Source organism: Lactuca saligna, chromosome 7 (assembly GCF_052625555.1).
Source record: "Lactuca saligna cultivar CGN05327 chromosome 7, ASM5262555v1, whole genome shotgun sequence".
In the NCBI taxonomy this organism is placed as follows: domain Eukaryota; kingdom Viridiplantae; phylum Streptophyta; class Magnoliopsida; order Asterales; family Asteraceae; genus Lactuca; species Lactuca saligna.
The window spans coordinates 120,360,498-120,380,587 of NC_136423.1; the positions used below are offsets into that span (position 1 = coordinate 120,360,498).

At 36.0% G+C, this 20,090-nt stretch overlaps 1 protein-coding gene across 1 annotated transcript; it reads right to left on the minus strand.

Moving 5' to 3' along the window:
* Positions 1–268: 268 nt before the first annotated feature.
* On the minus strand, positions 269–661 carry LOC145007189 (uncharacterized). Its single transcript, XM_078966171.1, has one exon. It carries the CDS (start codon positions 659–661, stop codon positions 269–271), a length of 393 nt encoding a protein of 130 aa, XP_078822297.1.
* Positions 662–20,090: the final 19,429 nt, after the last annotated feature.

A 20,090-nucleotide genomic window follows, 5' to 3' on the forward strand; every position in this document is an offset into this window, starting at 1 on the left:
AGTCCATAATGAACTTGAACCGGGATTTCTAGGGTTTTTCAACTCCCAATTGACTTTCTGAAATGTTTTGTATTAAGTTTTGATCTTTACTTGGTGATTTTGAACTGAATTTGTTGCTATAAAATGTACATAGTGTATAATATCAAGTTAGGATTACAAGTATCATGATAGTTGATGTTTACAAGAGCATAGAATTTCCTAGCTAAATTGCTAGTTATGACATTATCCCCCCTTTAGAGGGAATTTGTTCCTGAAATTCTTTTGAAAGCTAGGTTTGTGGATGCGAGAATAAGTGAGGGTAATTCTGCTTCATTTGGTCTTCGCATTCCCATGTGAATTCCGGTCCATACTTTGCATTCCATAGAACCTTTGCAATAAGAATGCGACTTTGTTTAGTACGCTTTACTTCCCTGTTGATCATTTCAAATGGTTCTTCAATGAATAGGAGATTCTCGTTGATTTCGATCTCTTCTAATGGAATGACGAGAGTTTTATCGGATAAGCACTTTTTCAAATTGGAAACGTGGAACACGGGGTGTACGCTGTTGAGCTCTGCAGGCAGCTGCAGCCTATAAGCCACTGGACCAATTCGAGCAAGAATCTCAAATTGTCCAATGTATCGCAGGTTTAGTTTCCCCCATTTCCTGAAAGAATCATCCATTTCCAGGGAGAGACCTTCAACAACACCCGATCACCGACTTGGAATTCTAAAGGCTTCCTCCGTTTGTCAGCGTAGCTCTTTTGTTGGTCTCGCGATGCTTGAACTCGAGCTGTGATTTGAATTATCTTTTCTGTTGTTTCACGAATGATCTCTAGCGATGTGAGAGTGTTGTTTGGTTATTGCCCTTTTTCTAGCTGGGTGTCACCCACCTCTGCCCAACATAGAGGTGATCTAAATTTGCGACCATATAACACCTCGAAAGGAGCAACCTTGATGTTAGGGTGATAACTGTTGTTGTATGAGAACTCGATTATCGGTAAGTGGGTATCCCATGATTTATCGAAATCAATCATACATGCTCGAAGCATATCTTCAAGTTTTTGGATGGTTCACTCACTTTGGCCATTTGTTTGAGGATGCTATGCAATGCTCATATCTAGTTGTGTTCCTATTACCTTCTGCAGCGACTGCCAAAATCGTGAGGTAAATCTACTCTCTCGATCTGAAATAATAGATACTTGCACCCCATGAAGTCTCATAATCTCCTTGATGTAGATTCTGGTCAACCTTTCTGTCTTGTAGGATTCCTTTATTGGCAGGAAATGAGCGGATTTTGTTAACCTATCGACATTTACCCATATGGCATCCAACCCATCAGTTGTCTTGGGTAATTTGGTCACAAAGTCCATAGTAATTCGTTCCCATTTCCACCCGAATATCATTGTCTATTGTAATAATCCTGAGGGCCTTTGGCATTCCACTTTTACTTTAGCACATGTGAGGCACTTGCTTACATAAGTGGCAATTTATGCTTTCATGTTTGGCCACTAATAATGTTGCTTGATATCCATATACATCTTATCTGAACTAGGATGTATGGAGTATCGCGTTTTGTGAGCTTCATGCATGACTACTTCTGTGAATCCCCCAATCTTAGGAGCCCAGATTATGTTCATGAAGTAGTGAGTTCCATCCTCTTTAACTTCAGATTCCTTATCCATTCCATGTAGTGACTCGCTAGTTACATTCTCTGGTTTCAATATGTCCAATTGGGCTTCCTTGATCTGTGAGGTTAGGTGGGACTGAATGGTTATTGAGAGAGTTTTCACATGACGACTTGATTATTGTTTTCGGCTCAGGGTATCGGCTACCACGTTAGCCTTGCCTGGGTGGTACTTGATCTCGCACTCGTAATCATTTAACAGCTTAACCCATCTCCGTTGAATCATGTTTAATTATTTTTGATTTAGGATGTGTTGGAGGCTTTGTGGTAAGTGAAAATGGTGCACTTTGTACCGTAAAGGTAGTGCCTCCAAATCTTCAAGGCGAAGACCACAACTCCGAGCTCGAGATCATGAGTGGTGTAATTTACTTCGTGTATTTTTAGTTATTTGGACGCATACGCAATTAGTTTTCCTCATTGCATAAGAACACAACCTAAACCTTGATTCGAAGCATCATAGTACACTACGAAGTCTTCAGTTCCCTCCGGTAAGGATAACACTGGTGCACTACAGAGGGCTTGTTTCAAGATTTGGAAGGAGATCTCTGGCTTCTCAGTCCAGTTGAAAGGTACACCTTTTTGTGTCAGTGTGGTGAGAGGTTTGGCTATCTTGGAGAAGTTCTGGATGAACCTTCGGTAGTAGCCTCCAAGACCCAAGAACTAGCAAATTTCTGTTGGTGTTGTCGTGATTGCGCAAGATTCAATGGCTTTGATCTTGGAAGGATCTAGATGAATCCCTTCCTTGCTGACAACATGTCCCAAGAAATTTACATTTGCGGAGCCAGAACTCACACTTGGAGAGTTTTGCATACAACTTCTCAGCTCGCAGGGTCTCTAAGATTTGTCGGAGATGTTGACTATGATTCTCTTTGCTTCGAGAGTATACAAGAATATCATCAACGAAAACGATTACGAAATTGTCAAGGAATGGGTGGAAGACTTGATTCATGAGGTCCATGAATGCAGCGGGGGAATTTGTTAGACCGAAGGGCATCACGACAAATTCGTATTGTTTGTAGCGAGTTCGGAAAGCAGTTTTTGGAACATCCTCGTCTCGGACCTTGAGCTTATGATAACCGAATCTCAGATCTATTTTTGAAAAATAACTAGCCCCTTGAAGCTGGTCAAATAGAACATCGATTCATGGAAGTGGGTAGCGATTCTTGATAGTGAGCTTATTTAGTTCCCTATAGTCGATACACATCCTGAATGATCCGTCTTTCTTTTTAACGAAAAGGACCAGAGCTCCCCATGGATAGAAGATTGGTCTTATAAATCCTTTATCCATGAGTTCACTTAGTTGGCTTGATAACTCTTGCATTTCAGCGGGAGCTAACCTATAGGGTGATTTGGTGATCGGAGTGCCTCTAGGCACAAGGTCGATTCGAAATTCGATTTGCCTTTCTGGGGGTATTCCTCTCCAAGTTCCTCCTATGGCTCTTCCAACCCTCAATTATTTCCCTGATTGGGGAAATATGGGTCTCCTGGGTGATGGAATCCGACCATTGCGTCTACACGAAAAATGATATGCACTGTGAATAAATTATACCTGAATTACTCCTATAGTATATTTTAAACATTTAAGTTGGAGTTCCTAGAGTAATTTGGAAATGAGGTAAGCTTCTAGATCCATTTCCCGTTATGATTACTTCCAAACACATGTTCATATTTTGAAGAAATATAGTTTATCAGACTATATTTATACCCAATATGACTACATAACTGTCTGAATTTAATCATAGGTTCAGTTTCCTCCAAAGGCTTTTAGTGTTATTGTTTTTAATGTATACCTAAGTACACATTTATTCAGATTGTTTTAGTCCCATTGTATCTATAGTTGTATATCATGTATGATTAGATATGGCAGTTCACTATAAACAATGCTATGATACCAACCTATCACACCCCCGAACCAGACAACGGAAACGTCCGAGGGCTCGTGTGACTATAAATTAAAATATCATCACAATGAATATCATGAAACATAACACAATCATCAACAAACATTACATAATACAACTAATATTGTTCACATCAAGTACATTGTTTTACATTTCATATTCCAAAACATAAATTATACGAAGATTGACATTTCAAAAAAATTCCAGAAGACTCTTGATGATTCTTCAGCATGACGATTACCTGAGAATACAAGTTATTTTGAAAATGGTCAACATATATAATGTTGGTGAGTTCATAGGCATGTTTAATTGAAATATTTTGTATTGTTTGTGTAACCTAGAAAATCCAATATTTTCTGTCAATTGTCTGAAAATGATGTAATGATCAAGTATAAAATGTATCTTTGATTTCCATTGTAAAAAACATGTATAAGTAAGCGATCCAAAAATTTCCTTGTATTATACCTATTGTAAGTAGAGGATAATGAATAATAGTACTTCCCCAGAAAATCCGATATTTTTTTATTTATAAAAATGTTGTGGTCCTCACATTAAAGTATGAGTTGTTTTGCATCAATATGATTTACGAGTTTTGATTTCCGTAATGTTGTGATGGAAATTGATCTCTATATGAGTCGTTATAACCATGAATAATAGTGACTAATTCGCCTGTCTTCGCATTTTTCCAAATGGCGATTTTGATCAAGGTTTTGTCACCCTAGACTATTCTAGTCTAACTGTAGTGAACAACTCAGGTGTGGGGGAGTCACCCCATATAGATCTATACACAAACTCTCTCTCTCTCTCTCTCTCTCTCTCTCTCTCTCTCCCCACTCCAATAGACTCTGATTATAACTACATCCTACGACCATGCACTCAATGGTGTCAACCGACAAGTCTCACTAGATCCCAATCATTACCACATGAATATGTATAACGTTATATGTATTCAGATTTTTCAACACCAGATGACACGTGTATGTGAAGGGATAAAGCCTAACAGACATGAAAAAGGACAATTGTGTCCCATTAGACTTGTATGTTATTTCCAGGCTCATTAGGTATGCAAAAGGGCACTTAAGGCCCATTAAGCATATAATGAATAGTCCAGGCCCAATTATTATGTAAATGGATCACTAAGGCCCAATAAACATATAAAGGATAATTTAGGCCCGTTAGGCATGCAATTGGGTCACTAAGGCCCAATAGACATGTAATGTATGTATTGGGCCCAACAAACATACGAATGGATCATGAAGACCAATAAGCATATATAGTAAGTATTAGGCCCAATAGTCGTACTGTTGTTGTATTTCATTTGTTCGTTATAGTATAGTTATTTAGTCGAAACATTTATCTATAATGTTATAAATAGTTCAGTGTTTTGTTACAATGATATTTCTAGTTCATTATGTCAAAACTATATCATTTGAACCCATTGTCAATAAAAATTACACTTTAGGTCCCTTAAGAACCTATTTGAAACATTTAAAGGCTTCTTTTTACATAAAATGTAAATTTTGATCCATTTTAATTAAAAATAATATTTTAACCCATTAATTTATAAAAATTTATATTTTCGGACAAAATTATTAGTAATTGACGGATTTGGCGCAAAAATACATATATTGACATTTTCAGCCCATCTTTGCAGAAAATTACAATTTTCGGCCCATCTTTACAGAAAATTAGATTTTCAACCCTTATTTGAATAAATTGACATTTTCGGTCCAAATTTTATAAAGTTAACATTTTTGGCCTAATTTTTAAATAAGTGCCATTTCAGCCCTTATTTTCATTTTTGGCTCAAGTTTTGATTAAATAGCATTTTAAATCCCTAAAAATTGATATTTTTGCAATTTGGGAAAAAAAGGCGCAAGGCCCAAATTCAGGCCCATAGTGCTAAATTTTACACTTTTGGCCCTTTGAAAAGTAAGATTATTATAAAAACTCATTTTTATACAAATGTGACCTTTTTGATCCTTTTAAATCAAAATTGTCACAATTGTCTCATACTTTTGTTTATTTGTCAAAAATGATCCTTATCCAAGATTTTTGTTTTGTTTTTTCATCTTAAGCATGTATAACACTTTTATCTTTGTAGTATGATGACTAGAGTGCTTTAGTTTATGAATCTCACTTATTTTTGTTAAAGTTTTCGAGATTTATCAAGTTTCACCACATATTCACAACATAAACCAAGAAAAACACAGACAACATGCATAAATACATAGATCTACACATAATACTTGTATCCCCCCCCCCCCAAAAAAAACATGAAAAACCGAAAATAAGGGGGTATGAACTCACCTTAGTTGTTTGTTCTCGGTTTGGTGAAGAGAAGTGTAATGTTTCGTTCCTAGTAAGCTTCTCTTGAAGTGATCTTGAGTTCTATGAAGTGCTAGAGTATGGATCATGAAGTAATGTGGGTTAAGAAGAGATTTTAGGTGTAACCTGAAGTTCAAACTATGAGTTCTAACCAAAACTTACCAAATATGATGAACCCTGATGAAGAACCTCTTGAAATACACCCTAAAGTCTCAAAAATTTAGAGAAAGAAGGAGGTGTTTTTGCGATTGTATTTGAGAGAGTTTGAAAGTGGAAGTATGTGTGTGTTGGTGTTCTTCCGCCAAGAGAATAAGAAGGGAAAAGAATGGAGAGTTTGTCTTATGAAAGGGGTGATAAGGAGTAACCTTGATACATGTAATTTTGTGTGGATACATGGAGAACAATACTTAGAGGTATGGTGGGTTATTATGAGGTGGCAACTTCTCCTTAACCCTCCATAAATCTTTTCTTTTTTTTAATCATGGGCTGAGAATTTAGGCTCATGAGAAGAAGAGTGGAATAATTTGGGCCATTTAATAGACTTAGCTCGAAATCATGAGGCTCAAATAATATTTTTTTTCGGCCCATTAGGCCCTTAGGATGGCTCACGGCCCAATAAAAGTCTATTAGGTGGTTTAAGGTCCATTAGGGTAAATGGGATCATTTATGGCCCAACAAGGCCCATTAGAGGTAAAGAAATCCATTTTAGCCCCATATGGCTCAAAATGTTAAGTTTTATGAATATGGGTCCAAATAGAGCCCATTTAAGGGTTCTAAGCCCAAGTTAGTCAAATTGAATGCTTATTGGTTCATTAGGCCCAATAAGAAAATCCTAGTCCATAATGAACTTGAACCGGGATTTCTAGGGCTTTTCAACTCCCAATTGACTTTCTGAAATGTTTTGTATAAAGTTTTGATCTTTACTTGGTTATTCTGAGCTGAATTTGTTTCTATAGAATGTACATAGTGCATAATATCAAGTTAGGATTACAAGTATCATGAAAGTTGATGTTTACAAGAGCATAGAATTTCCTAGCTAAATTGCTAGTTGTGACAAACTTTAAACGGTCCAATAAACCTTGGACTCAACTTTCCTCTTTTACCAAATATTATAAGTCCCTTCCACGGCGAGACTTTAAGTAAGACCGAATCTCCAACTTTGAATGTTATCGGTTGTCTTTTCTTGTCAGCATAGCTCTTTTGACGATCCTGAGCCGCTAACATCCTTTCCCTAATCACGTTTAGCTTTTCAGCAATCTGATGGACTATCTCGGGTCCCATAAATTGCTTTTCTCCAACTTCAAGCCAACATGACAGCATTCAACAGTTTTGTCCATACAAAGCGTGATAAGGTGCCATCTTGATGCTTGAGTGGAAACTATAATTGTAGGAAAATTCTACAAGAGGTAAATGTTCATCCCAGTTACCTTGGAATTCCAAGGTACTTGCTCTCAACATATCCTCCAATGTTTGAATCGTTCGTTCGATCTGACCATCAGTTTGCAGATGGTAGGCTTTACTTAGACACAATTTCGTACCCAGTTCCTCTTGTATACTTCTCCAAAGCCTTGACGTGAATCGACTATCACGATCTGATACAATCGTTAAAGGAACACCGTAAAGTCTTACTATATCCTTCATGTAAGAATTTGCAAGTTTATCCATAGACCATTTTCATTGGCTTCTTTGAAGTTTGCACTTTTAGTAAACTGATCAACGACCACCCAAACCATCTCATGACCGTTCTTCGTTTTGGGTAGTTTAGTCACAAAATCCATGGTTATGTATTACCATTTACCCATAGGTATACGTAAAGGTTCTAAAATCTCATACGGTTTCTGATGTTATGCCTTAACTCTCACACATGTCACATACTCGGCCACATACTTTACAACATCGAGCTTCATTGTTGGCCACCAATAGTAGGGTTTTAGATCCCTGTACATTTTCATGCTGCCGGAATGAATCGAGTACATGGTTTTGTGAGCTTCTTCCATCAAAAGATCTCTTATTCCTCCCATCTTAGGTACCTAAATCCTATCTTGGAATACCTTCAGTCCTTGACCGTTTGTATGGAATACTAACGTTTTGCCCAAACGTTCTTCCTTTCGGTCATTTTTCAGTAAAGCTTCTTCTTGAGCTTTCTTTATGCTTTCTACAGTCGCTGAGACAACTTCGATTCTTAATGCTCTTAACCTTTTCTTTTCAAGGCTCACTTTTCTTCTTAAAGCATCAACTACAACATTTGCTTTACCAGGGTGTAAAGTATTTCACCATCGTAATCTTAAGAACCTCTATCCAATGTCGTTGTCTCATGTTCAATTCCTTCTGATTAAAAAGATACTCAAGACTCTTATGATCAGTGAAAAGTTTGCACTTTGTGCCATAAAGAAAATGTCTCCATATCTTTAGGGAGAATACTACCACTGTCAACTCCAAATCATGAGTGGGGTAGTTCTTTCCATGTTCTTTTAGTTGTCTCAATGTATATGCTATCAACTTATCCCTTTGGATCAGAACACAACCTTACCTAAATCCAGATGCATTGTTATAAACTGTCTTCAACTCCTTCGGGTAAAGAAAGAATCGGTGCTTCACACAACTTCTTCTTTAACCTCTTGAATGCTTCCTCGTGCTTCTCATTCCAAGTATAAGTAGGTCCTTTATGGGTCAAAGTTGTCAGTGGAGCAGCTATCGAAGAAAAGCCTTGGATAAATCTTTAGTAATATCTGGCTAATCCCAAAAAGCTTCGGATCTCCGTGGGACTCTTTGGTTGTTCCCATTTCATTATAACTTCAATCTTAGCAGGGTCAACCATAAACACTCATTGGTTAACCACGTGACCCAAAAATTGGATTTTTAAATCCAAAAATCACATTTGTAGAACTTTGCATACAACTTCTCCTTTTTTTCAGAACTTCTAACACTTCTCGCAGATGCTTGTCATGCTCCAGCTTTCTTTTTGAATAAATCAAAATGCCATCTATGAACGCTATCATAGATTTATCGAGGAATGTTTTACAAACCTTGGTCATCAAATCCATGAATGCTGCTGGAGCATTGGTTAGTCCAAACGACATAACGAAGAACTCATAATGTCTATATCTTGTTCTCAATGTTGTCTTTTTAATATCCCACTCTCTCACATTTAGCTGATGATATCCTGACCTAAGATTGATCTATGAGAAATAGCTCGAACCTTTCAGTTGATCGAACATGTCTTCAATCATTTGTAATGGGTACTTGTTCATTATTGTTGCCTTGTTTAGCTCTTTGTAGCCTATGAACATCCTCATGCTTCCATCTTTCTTCTTTACAAATAACACCGGAGCTCCCCAGGATGATGAACTAGGTCTAATGAAACCGTTGTCCAAAAATTCATTAAGTTGCATCATAAGCTTGATGGGTTTTGGTCATAAGACATCCTATGTGCTCACACAAACCCTAATGCTTGGATCTAGGTTTCTCTATTGTATATGCTTTGAATCCAAGACTATAAACCCTAATTCTATCATTCAAGTAATCATATTAATATGTAATTAGGTTTAAGATCATACCTTGATTGTTATGTAGCAATAACAATCCCAAAACTCCTTGAAATGACTTTGGAAGGCTTAGAGTCACAAGTGTCACTCCTCTAATGGCTTACAAACACCAAGAGCAAGAGGATGAAGAGGAGAGAGGATGGAGGCTGCCAAAAACGTGTGTAAACCCTTATAAGAAGCTTAGCCACGTTTTTGAGCCTTAAGGGGTCTTTATATAGTTGGGCTATTAGGGTTCTCTAACAAGGAAACCCTAATTTGGATGCTTAAGCCCTAAGCAACCCATAGACTCCTTTAATTAAGCCCATGGACAATTTCCTTATGGGTTTCCCATTAGAATTCGTCCATCCCTTAATATAAGGCAATACATGGCCCAAATTGCAATTATCCTATAATTACAATTCCAGTCCCTTAAGTTTAATTAATCTCTTTTAGTCACAAACTAATTACCAATTAATTATTGACTAATATTAATTAAACAATATGATTTCTCCTTTAATATATTATTCTCATAATACATTAATAAATCATATTTAATTCTTACTCTCCATAATTCATCCTATCAAGTTGCTTTGGTGAAGGCAACCCAAAAGGACCATGCACCATCGGGTCAAGTATATACCAAAATAGTTATGGACTTAGATACTAATCCAACAGTCTCCCACTTGGATAAGTCTAACTACTATTATGCGTATGACTTCAGATCCTGATCTGCAATCGTAGCTTTCCAAAGTCGCTGTCAACTCTGATCATATCAGATACGCGTGTCCTTATATAAGGGATCATATATTCCTCCATTCTAGATATCGTATGAGATATGATTTCTAATCATTCTCTTTGTACTATATCTCGATTTCCGATTTATGACGACAGACTAATTGAACAAATCAAATTAGCCCTAGCCCGGCCGAGCATTTACGTATGTCATCACTAAACCATCGAGGGGCCCAAAGATATCGCTTTTATCTTACCTTGGATAAAAGGAACGGATAAACTTTGATACAATGCTCGCTTGCACTCACTAACCAAATCACACATAACAATATGTTTTATAACACCAAGTTACTAGTGCGTTTACATATTATCAATGTGCAACCGATTAGCAAGATACAACTCACACATCTCGGTTTCAAGAATATAAGATGTTATCGTCTCACTAATCACTCGAGATAGTGATCCAAGTGAGCGTGGGTTTAATCCAATGCTCAAATCATATTCATAAGCACTCATGAGCGTTGCAGCAAACATTTGCTTATGTCTAATACTCTTTTAGACAATCCACACACCAATTCACGACAGTCTTCATTCATATCTACTTCCAACATATGAACAACTGTGGCCCGTTTGAATAATTCGATTATTCTTAATAAACTCAATTATTCTGGAAGTCAAAACATGCAAGGTGAAACACAAGAATAATACTAATCCCATATGGCCTCAAACCTTTGAGTATAAACAAAACACGTTTTATTTATCACCATATCGATTACTCATTATTTGTCGTTTCGGGTAATCAACTTTATACTTGAATTATTACACTTGTCCCATGCTCCTAGCATGCACACAATGTTTACCTATGTTTTTTACTTTGTGAAATAGACAAATTGAACACATTTCCAATCATTCTCATTTTATAACTCCAAATCCATTTTCTTAAGTGTAAGAATATCAAATTCTTGTTACTTATAGAATATACTAGATTCTAACACTTTATGCAACGATCCCTTTGTAACGTCACTGCACCAAAGTCTCAAAGACTATTGCCAATGATATTACAAATTTCTCTATCGGAGATTGTTACAAGACAATTCCTTAGATATGATGTCTCTCTCTCAAAGTACATTCCTTTGAACATCCTTTTGCATAAAAGTTTCTAATCTAGACATAGATTTTCAATATTTACTTCCCAATATGGACACGCTTCCATATTTTCCATATGACAACTCATTCTTAATAGAATCTTATCTATTCGTAATGATGTCGATATTGTCCATCCAATATGGAAACATTTCCATAATTTCCAATACTATACTTCCAACTAGTCACAAGCGACCAATCCTCGTCGAACTTTGGATTGTCCTTTGATAGTTGTTTAATTATTTTAGTCAAAACCGATTCTAGTCCCTTTTCCCTCTAAATGCGCTAGACATTTGGAAAATTTTAGAATGGTCAAACATTAAAGCATTTTCAATCAATCCTATACCCATAGCTTATGGGACACGATGCATAATGTTTTATTTGCTATGTTCTCAAAATTCGAATTGTGAAGAGGAATGCCGTAATCATAATCGAAATTTTAAGAACACACTATGTACCCTTGACTAAATTTATTAACATTCCACAACCTAATCCTTTAGATTTGAAATGAAGCATAATATTCTCTCCCTTAATTATAGCAAAACAACCTTTCAACTCTTACAACTTTGCAAAGTATGACTCTTGTTTTCTATAATTAATATTGCCAACTATGCAATACTTGCCTTAATAATCATACAATCATAACATTTATGCTCCCACTATCATGATGATTATTATAAAACATAACACTTATGCTCCCACTAGCTTCGACATGTATTCATAAACATCTTAACTTTCAGAAAAACAATACTTATTGAATTTCTTAAGTTCATGTTTCTAATACTTAGTGCTTTGATAATCTTTTATCAAGACTTCTTGAACTTATACACTTTTGCCTTAGACAGTTCATATGTGTGTCTTAACAATTAAGACTAATTGCCAAACCTCACAATTCAAATTATGGAAAGGGATGCCGTAACCATGATCGAATTCGAGAATGCAATTTTACAATCACTATCTTTTAAAATCTTTCTCAGTGAAAGCATTTTCTCACAATCATTTTCATGAAGGAGGAAATCTTATGACACTTAGATTTAAACGGTGTATGTGTTCCTATCCATGTGAATTTGTTAAAACCAAAGTTTACGACAAATTCAAACTCATATGGATCGAACTTCCTTAATCTTGATTTCTTGCCTTATGGTAGCACAGCTGCCCACCACGTCTTCCAAGTAGTTAAGCAGCTCACCTTTTCCTATCAATGTACTTTCCATTGATCAAGGTCCTTGCCTTTTATGCATTCAAATGAGAACTCATAGGACTCATATGCATAATTAACGCGATTGGATTGGCACATAAACAAAGTAATGTCTTCACGATAGGTTGTAAACCTCAACTCGTGTGCTAGTGATGATCGATAAGGCTTATTTGATTTGTTCTTGAAACTTTTCAAGACTATTAAGACTCCCACTGACTCCTTGACATATACGATTCTCTTATCAAAACATTTCTTGACAAACAAATATTCAAGAGTTAGTGTAGCTTATATCAAAACAAAACACTTCATAATTTTGGTCTTAGTTGGTCTTTGTCTTATCCAAGACATCACAACTTTCCACAATTGATGAATGTTATAAACCTTCTTAATACTATTCACTCAATGTCACAATCTTGACTTTAAGACTTGTTTTGGAACGAAGTATGATTGACTTCTTGATTTGACCATTTATTCAATCTTTGATTCCTCTTCTTGGACATACAATTGTACCAAGACTCATTAGAGGATCAATTGAGATATGGTTCTTAATCATTAAGACCTAGCATAAAGCATAAAAGGTACTCTCCCTTCTTATTAGAATGGAGAAACTCTTATCTTTCTGCCTACTTGATTCTTCTTATTCGTTTTGCTATTGATCTAAACCCTTTAATCAATTCAAAATTACACTTAATCTTGTAAGTGTAATCATATTTACTAAGCCTTTAGTAAATCATGACGAATATCTTTGTTACTCTTATGGTGAACTTGATCAACACAAAACTTTGTGTACTCGATCTCCTAGTCCTTCACTTGGCACTTTGTCAATGAGTTAGTCTAATTTCCATAAATAACATAACTAAGAATCATATCCATTCATTGTAGAAATATGCAAACATCAATTTTCATAACGATTTCATTGCAAGGAAGTAAACAAATAAATAAGTCAAACAAAATTTATTTTATTTATAAAAGCAGCGGAAAAACATTTGTCCTTACAATGCAAAATCTATTGAAAACTATGTAAATAGAAAATTTCTAACAACTCTATCATAACTATCTGAGCTCAAAATCCAATCTTCAAGTCCATGCGATCGAGATCCATCTCTTTTGATTAGATTCATCTTGCTCTCTTATCAAGCTTCCTTTCTTTTCACCGATCCTTCAAAACATTCAAATGCAATCTTATCACATCATGTATTAAAAAATCAATGAATAGGAACTTAATGGAGTTAGATAGTGGATTCTTACCTAAAGCGTAGTCATACTTTTGACTCTCCCATCTCTTAGATCTCTTAGGTAAATAGGGCAACTTCGTCTCCAATGCCCCTTCTCTTGGAAATAAAAGCAAATTGTCTCTTTTGGAACAACACATGGAACTACTTCAGACATCGCCTTTCTCTTATGATCAAACTTTTCGATCATTGCATGTCTTTCATTGCCATTGTCTATATCCATAGAGGTCTCGAAGGCAGATTCACCAATCAACTTTGCTTTTCTATTGCGCCAAACCATTGCTGATTCAATAGCAATAAGCATATAGGTGAGATCTATAAGGGTCACGTCGTGGTTCATCATATAGTACTCTCTTACGAACTCACTATACGAGTTAGGAAGTGACTGAAGAACCCAATCAACAGCCATCGCTTCACCGACAACGGATCCCATCATTCTTAACCTATCAATGTGTGACGTGTGCACACACAGACTTGCCCTCTTTATGTTTACTTGCCAAAAGGGCTTGAGTGATATTGAACCTTTCAATTTTACAATCTTGTGGGTTAGGGAGAATAATTGGAGGAGGAGGAGGAAGTGAAGCATGATTTCTTGTTCCTCGATCGAATCGTGGAATATCATCTTCATGTGGAATGCTTGTTCCACGAGATTTGGGAAGACCATAGTTGTCAAACTTTGACATCTACAAAACGGGAGAAAACAAATTCAAGTTAGTTGATCGATTAAGTCCTTAGTAAATCACCCAAATGAGATACTAAGGCTAGAACCCAACACAATACGCTACAACCTAGAAAAGGGATGCCGTAATCTAGTTGCAGAATATTTGAAGGTAAGTGAATGACGATTCACTAATTTCCACCATGAAAAACGAAAAAGAAATTTAAGTTTTAAATCTATGAAAACTCCTAAATGCTTTGAGATTCATTGAACTTTCAATGGCATGTTTAAATCTCGATATGCCCCTCTTGTTTGTGACTGGGATGCCGAGGATCACAAAGCGGGTGTGAATAACCATGCAAACCACATGGTGCCCTCACATGTTACAATGACCTATTCGATGTGCCGGTAAACCACACACGCTCCACCGAACTATGACAAACATTGAGTCACCCTTTGCTACCTTTTCTTAGAACCATTTAGTGTGCCGGTAAACCACACACGCTCCACTAACGTCTTCGCAAGGGCACAAAGTGTAATTTCATGGAATTGCATCAATTCACTTTTGCCTAAGTAACCAAGATTGGGAATTTGAAAAACATTTAGTTACTTTGTATTTCATTATACTTATAATGGAAGGTTTCGTCCTATCCTACCCGTTCGGCTAACGACCCTCCACTAGTCAAGAGTGCGGTGGGTAAGAGTGGATACCCATTCAATCGCCATTTTATAGGCAATTTCCTTAAACACCCCTTATAGACCAGCTTCGTGAATGAGGCCTACTAAGGTAAGACTGACTTTTACTCATACATATATATAATGTTAGACTTTTAATGTTATATATAGTATAGAGTGTATTTTATACTTTTAAAATACTATATGGTTAACTTTAACAATTACACTTTTAATTCAATTAAAAATTAACCTAAACCTTTATGGATTTATTAAATCTCTTTTAATTATACTCCTTAATTAATTAATAAAACCATAAGGGTGTGATTTGAACTTTTCAAAACATTACTAGGGTTTTAGAATTTAACATTTCTAATTAAACCTTTAATCAACTTTTAAATTCCAAAACTTGAGGGCAAGTTTTGAAACCTTTTTTAAAACATTAGGGTTTTAACTATTTAAATTTCAAAACTTCAAAACTTTTGGGTTCAAATTTAAACTATAAAACCTAAAGGGGAAAATATGAAACTTTTCATAACAACAAGGATCAAATAACAAATAATTTTAAATTAACATTTAATCACACATTTATCCATATTTGATTTATTTAATGATTTCTTGAAAAACAATTTATCAATTTACTCAAAATAATTAATCAATTATCTTATAAGGAAACAATTATCTTATTAATTGATAAATATCTTCAATTAGATCAAAAATATAGTCAAATATATCATATAATCGGATTATTATTGATCTAACATGATAAGGTAACTATCCAAATGCAAAAACAGCAAGAAATCCCGAGATAAGCATTATCTGATGCTCGAACTCGCCGAGTACTACACTGTACTCGCCGAGTTGAGGGGAACTCGCTGAGTTCCTCAGCCATAAAGCCCAAAAAAATGATTTTCCAGTTATACAATAAATCAATACAATTGAAACCAAGCTAGGCTCTGATACCACTGATGGGTTTTGGTCATAAGACATCCTATGTGCTCATACAAACCCTAATGCTTGGATCTAGGTTTCTCTATTGTACATGCTTTGAATCCAAGACTATAAACCCTAATTCTAGCATTCAAGTAATCATATTAATATGTAATTAGGCTTAAGATCATACCTTGATTGTTATGTAGCAATAACAATCCCAAAACTCCTTGAAATGACTTTGGAAGGCTTAGAGTCACAAGTGTCACTCCTCTAATGGCTTACAAACACCAAGAGCAAGAGGATGAAGAGGAGAGAGGATGGAGGCTGCCAAAAACGTGTGTAAACCCTTACAAGAAGCTTAGCCACGTTTTTGAGCCTTAAGGGGTCTTTATATAGTTGGGCTATTAGGGTTCTCTAACAAGGAAACCCTAATTTGGATGCTTAAGCCCTAAGCAACCCATAGACTCCTTTAATTAAGCCCATGGACAATTTCCTTATGGGTTTCCCATTAGAATTCGTCCATCCCTTAATATAAGGCAATCCATGGCCCAAATTGCAATTATCCTATAATTACAATTCCAGTCCCTTAAGTTTAATTAATCTCTTTTAGTCACAAACTAATTACCAATTAATTATTGACTAATATTAATTAAACAATATGATTTCTCCTTTAATATATTATTCTCATAATACATTAATAAATCATATTTAATTCTTACTCTCCATAATTCATCCTATCAAGTTGCTTTGGTGAAGGCAACCCAAAAGGACCATGCACCATCGGGTCAAGTATATACCAAAATAGTTATGGACTTAGGCACTAATCCAACAAAGCTCCTTCATCACCATTGATACTAATCGATATCATGCTTTTGTTATTTGTGTTGTTCCTAGTAACAAGTTTATTCGAAACTACACTTGTCTATCAGGGGGCAATCTAGGAAGATTTTTGGGAAAGACTTCCAGATAGTCATACACCACTGTTATATTTTGTATTTCCTTCTTCTCCTTCTTGGAATCGATCACGAACGCCAAGTATGAGGTGCATCCTTTAGATAAACATTTTCTGGCTTTCATTAGGGAAATGATTCCAGAATTTACTCTGCACTTGTCTCCGTATACCAGAGATGACTCTTTTCCTGGCGGGTTTACTCTTACTATCTTTTTCTTGCATAGTATCTCAACATCATTGGCGCTAAGCCAATTCATCCCCAGTACAATGTCGAAACCATTCAACTCAATTGGTAACGGCTCCTCGTAGAATTCGTTTCCGTTCAAGTCGATGATGATATTCTTAATCTAATTGCTAATAGGTACGAATCTCCCACTAGCAACTTCTACAATTAGGGCATCATCAAGTTTTTCTATAGGTAATGCTAGTCTTCCACCAAATTTATGTGATATAAAGGAGTAATTTTCTCCGGAATGAAATAATAAATTGGTAGGCAATCCATTTACAAGAAAGGTACCTGCAGCGACATTCGATGCATCCTTTGCGGCTTCTAATGTCATCTGGAAAGCTCTGGATTTTGGCTTTGTTGGGAGATTGGGCCTTGCTACCTATTTCTTCTTCGGGAAGTCCCTTAAAATGTGCCCTTCTTTGTTGCACCCATAATAGACTTTATTATTGAAGGTGCATTCATTGGCATAATGCCCTGGCTTTCCACATTTATAACAAGTGACTTCCTTGCCACATTTCTCAACATGTTTCTTTTTACATTTGTCACACCATTTAGCTTCGCATACTCTTCTTCTCAAACTAGACTTCAAGAATTTACTTTTCTTATTGGAACCTGAAGTTCCTTTAAACTTTCTCTTTTCACCAACTTCAACCTGGCTGGCGGCTTTTCCTTAATCATCTCTTCGACAAACTTGGCAGCCCAGATAGTTGCCTCCAGAGTAAGCGTCTGATTTACTCCCATGGAAGTCCCTTTGCGTACATGTCGATTTATTTCAGCTTGTCTCGGACAATACGCAAAGCAAACTCCATTTTTTCTATGAAGTTATTGGTGTATTCATCGATGGACATGCTTCCCTTCTTCAATGTCAAAAATTGGTTCTCTAGCTCAAGCAGATTTTGGGCCAAGCAATACTTGCGCTTCAAATGCACCAAGAACTCTACCCAAGTCAGTTGCAGTGGCTCATTAGGGCATAGGGTCTTCCCCAGAGTGTTCCACCAGTGAACAGCGCCACCTCTGAACTGATGCAATGCAAATATGGTTTGTAGCTTGCCTTTAATCACGTGTCATGAAGGCTAATTCCATCTTCGAGATCCAATCTAATACTCCGATGTGATCTTCCTTTCCAATTACATTTGATGGCTTGCAAGTCATAAAGTCTTTCTACTTGCATCCATTTCTCTCAACTCCATCCTCTTGGTTATTCCTCCTAACTACAAGCGGTTCAGTTTGACCAACAGATCTACTATAATTTCCTTCCTCTGATTGACCGTCATTTAATTCAAGTTGTTCAACAGGAATTGAAGGTTCATTGTTGTTGTTCAGCAATAGTTGTCTCATTTCTTCCCTTGGTTCAGCCATCGTATCTTAAATTGTTGCTTGTACTCCAGCTATTGTGATTGGTTCTGGTGCAACTTCTACTATAGGCACATGCTCCAGCACTTGGTGTTGAGGTTGTTGATTCCTATTCACATTTCCAACTCCACTTTGGGTTCTTGACATTATGATCTATACACCAAATTAGGTGAATTTAGTTATTTATTCACGATAGATATTTAAATCATCCTTATCTCTCTGAAACTATAGATGCTATTTCTAATATCGTAGTCATACACTTAGAATTCCGAACACATAAGGTTTCCAAATCCGATCAGCAACAGACCATAGATCCGCACAAATAATATCATATATGGCAAACATATAGCAATTAGAACACAAAAAGCATTTTAGGCATCTTTCCTAAAATATACTAGTGCTCGTCTCTAAAATATGGTAGACACTCATCTGAAGACCATCACTTAGCATTCTATGTTTAAGTCTAGAAATCCTACAAATTCCTAGTTCACTTAAACTAATGCTTTGATACCAACTGTGTCATCCAATATTTCCCGGCCATAAAAGACTGATTTCGTTTATGCTTTTAAAATAAAATCAGAATGATCTAAAATAAAAGTGATGCAGAATTTGTTCCCAAAATAAAATATGATAAAAATTTATCAAAACATTTCTCAAAGAAATGTATTTTTTTCATTTCATTACGAAACTCGGGATGTCAACATCAATACACACCAAAAGCATAAATAGTAAAATATAGGCCTTAAAACATTTATTTACATCTACCGGCCTAGATGCCAAAATCCCTCATCATCATCATCATGTTGGGTTTTGATCATTCTAACACTCCTAAGTGTACACGCAACCCTAAATACCTTGGATCTATGTTTTCTCTATTATACATGCCAATATGATCTTTCCAAGGTATTCATCCTAACTACAATAATAACATTGATTCATATGAATATATCAAGTTAGAATTACATACCTCTTTGATGTAGAATGTCTTTATGAAGCTTGAGTGCCTAGTGCCCCAAGTGTGACACCTCATATGGTTCACACAACACCAAATACAGATGGAATGACTTGAGAGAAATTGGAACACTTCATAAAATCGGCTAGCCCTTTCTATCACCCATAGTGGCCGAGTTTCTCAACAATAAGATGCTTATATAGTTAGTGACAATTAGGGTAAACCCTAATTGTCATGGCTTTCCATTTCCTTGGATCCATGGGTTCAAATACATCATGGAGCATCCATGGAGCATAATATGGGTTTTAGCCCATCTTGACAATCCACGAAGCATTAGCCCACTATACAAGTATGGATGACTTACAAAATCAACCCATGTATTTAATTAGTCTTCTTTTGATCACTTAATTAATCCTAAATTAATTCTTGATCAATACTAATTAAATAATCTTATTAATATATTAGAACTTATAATATATTAACAAACCTTAAGTGTTACTTCTCTCATTATAGTATATCCAAATGCATGATGCCATGCAACCCAAATGGACCATGCCGGGTCTGGTCAAGTCTTACCAATTATAGTTATGGACTTAAACATTAATCTAACAGTCTCCCA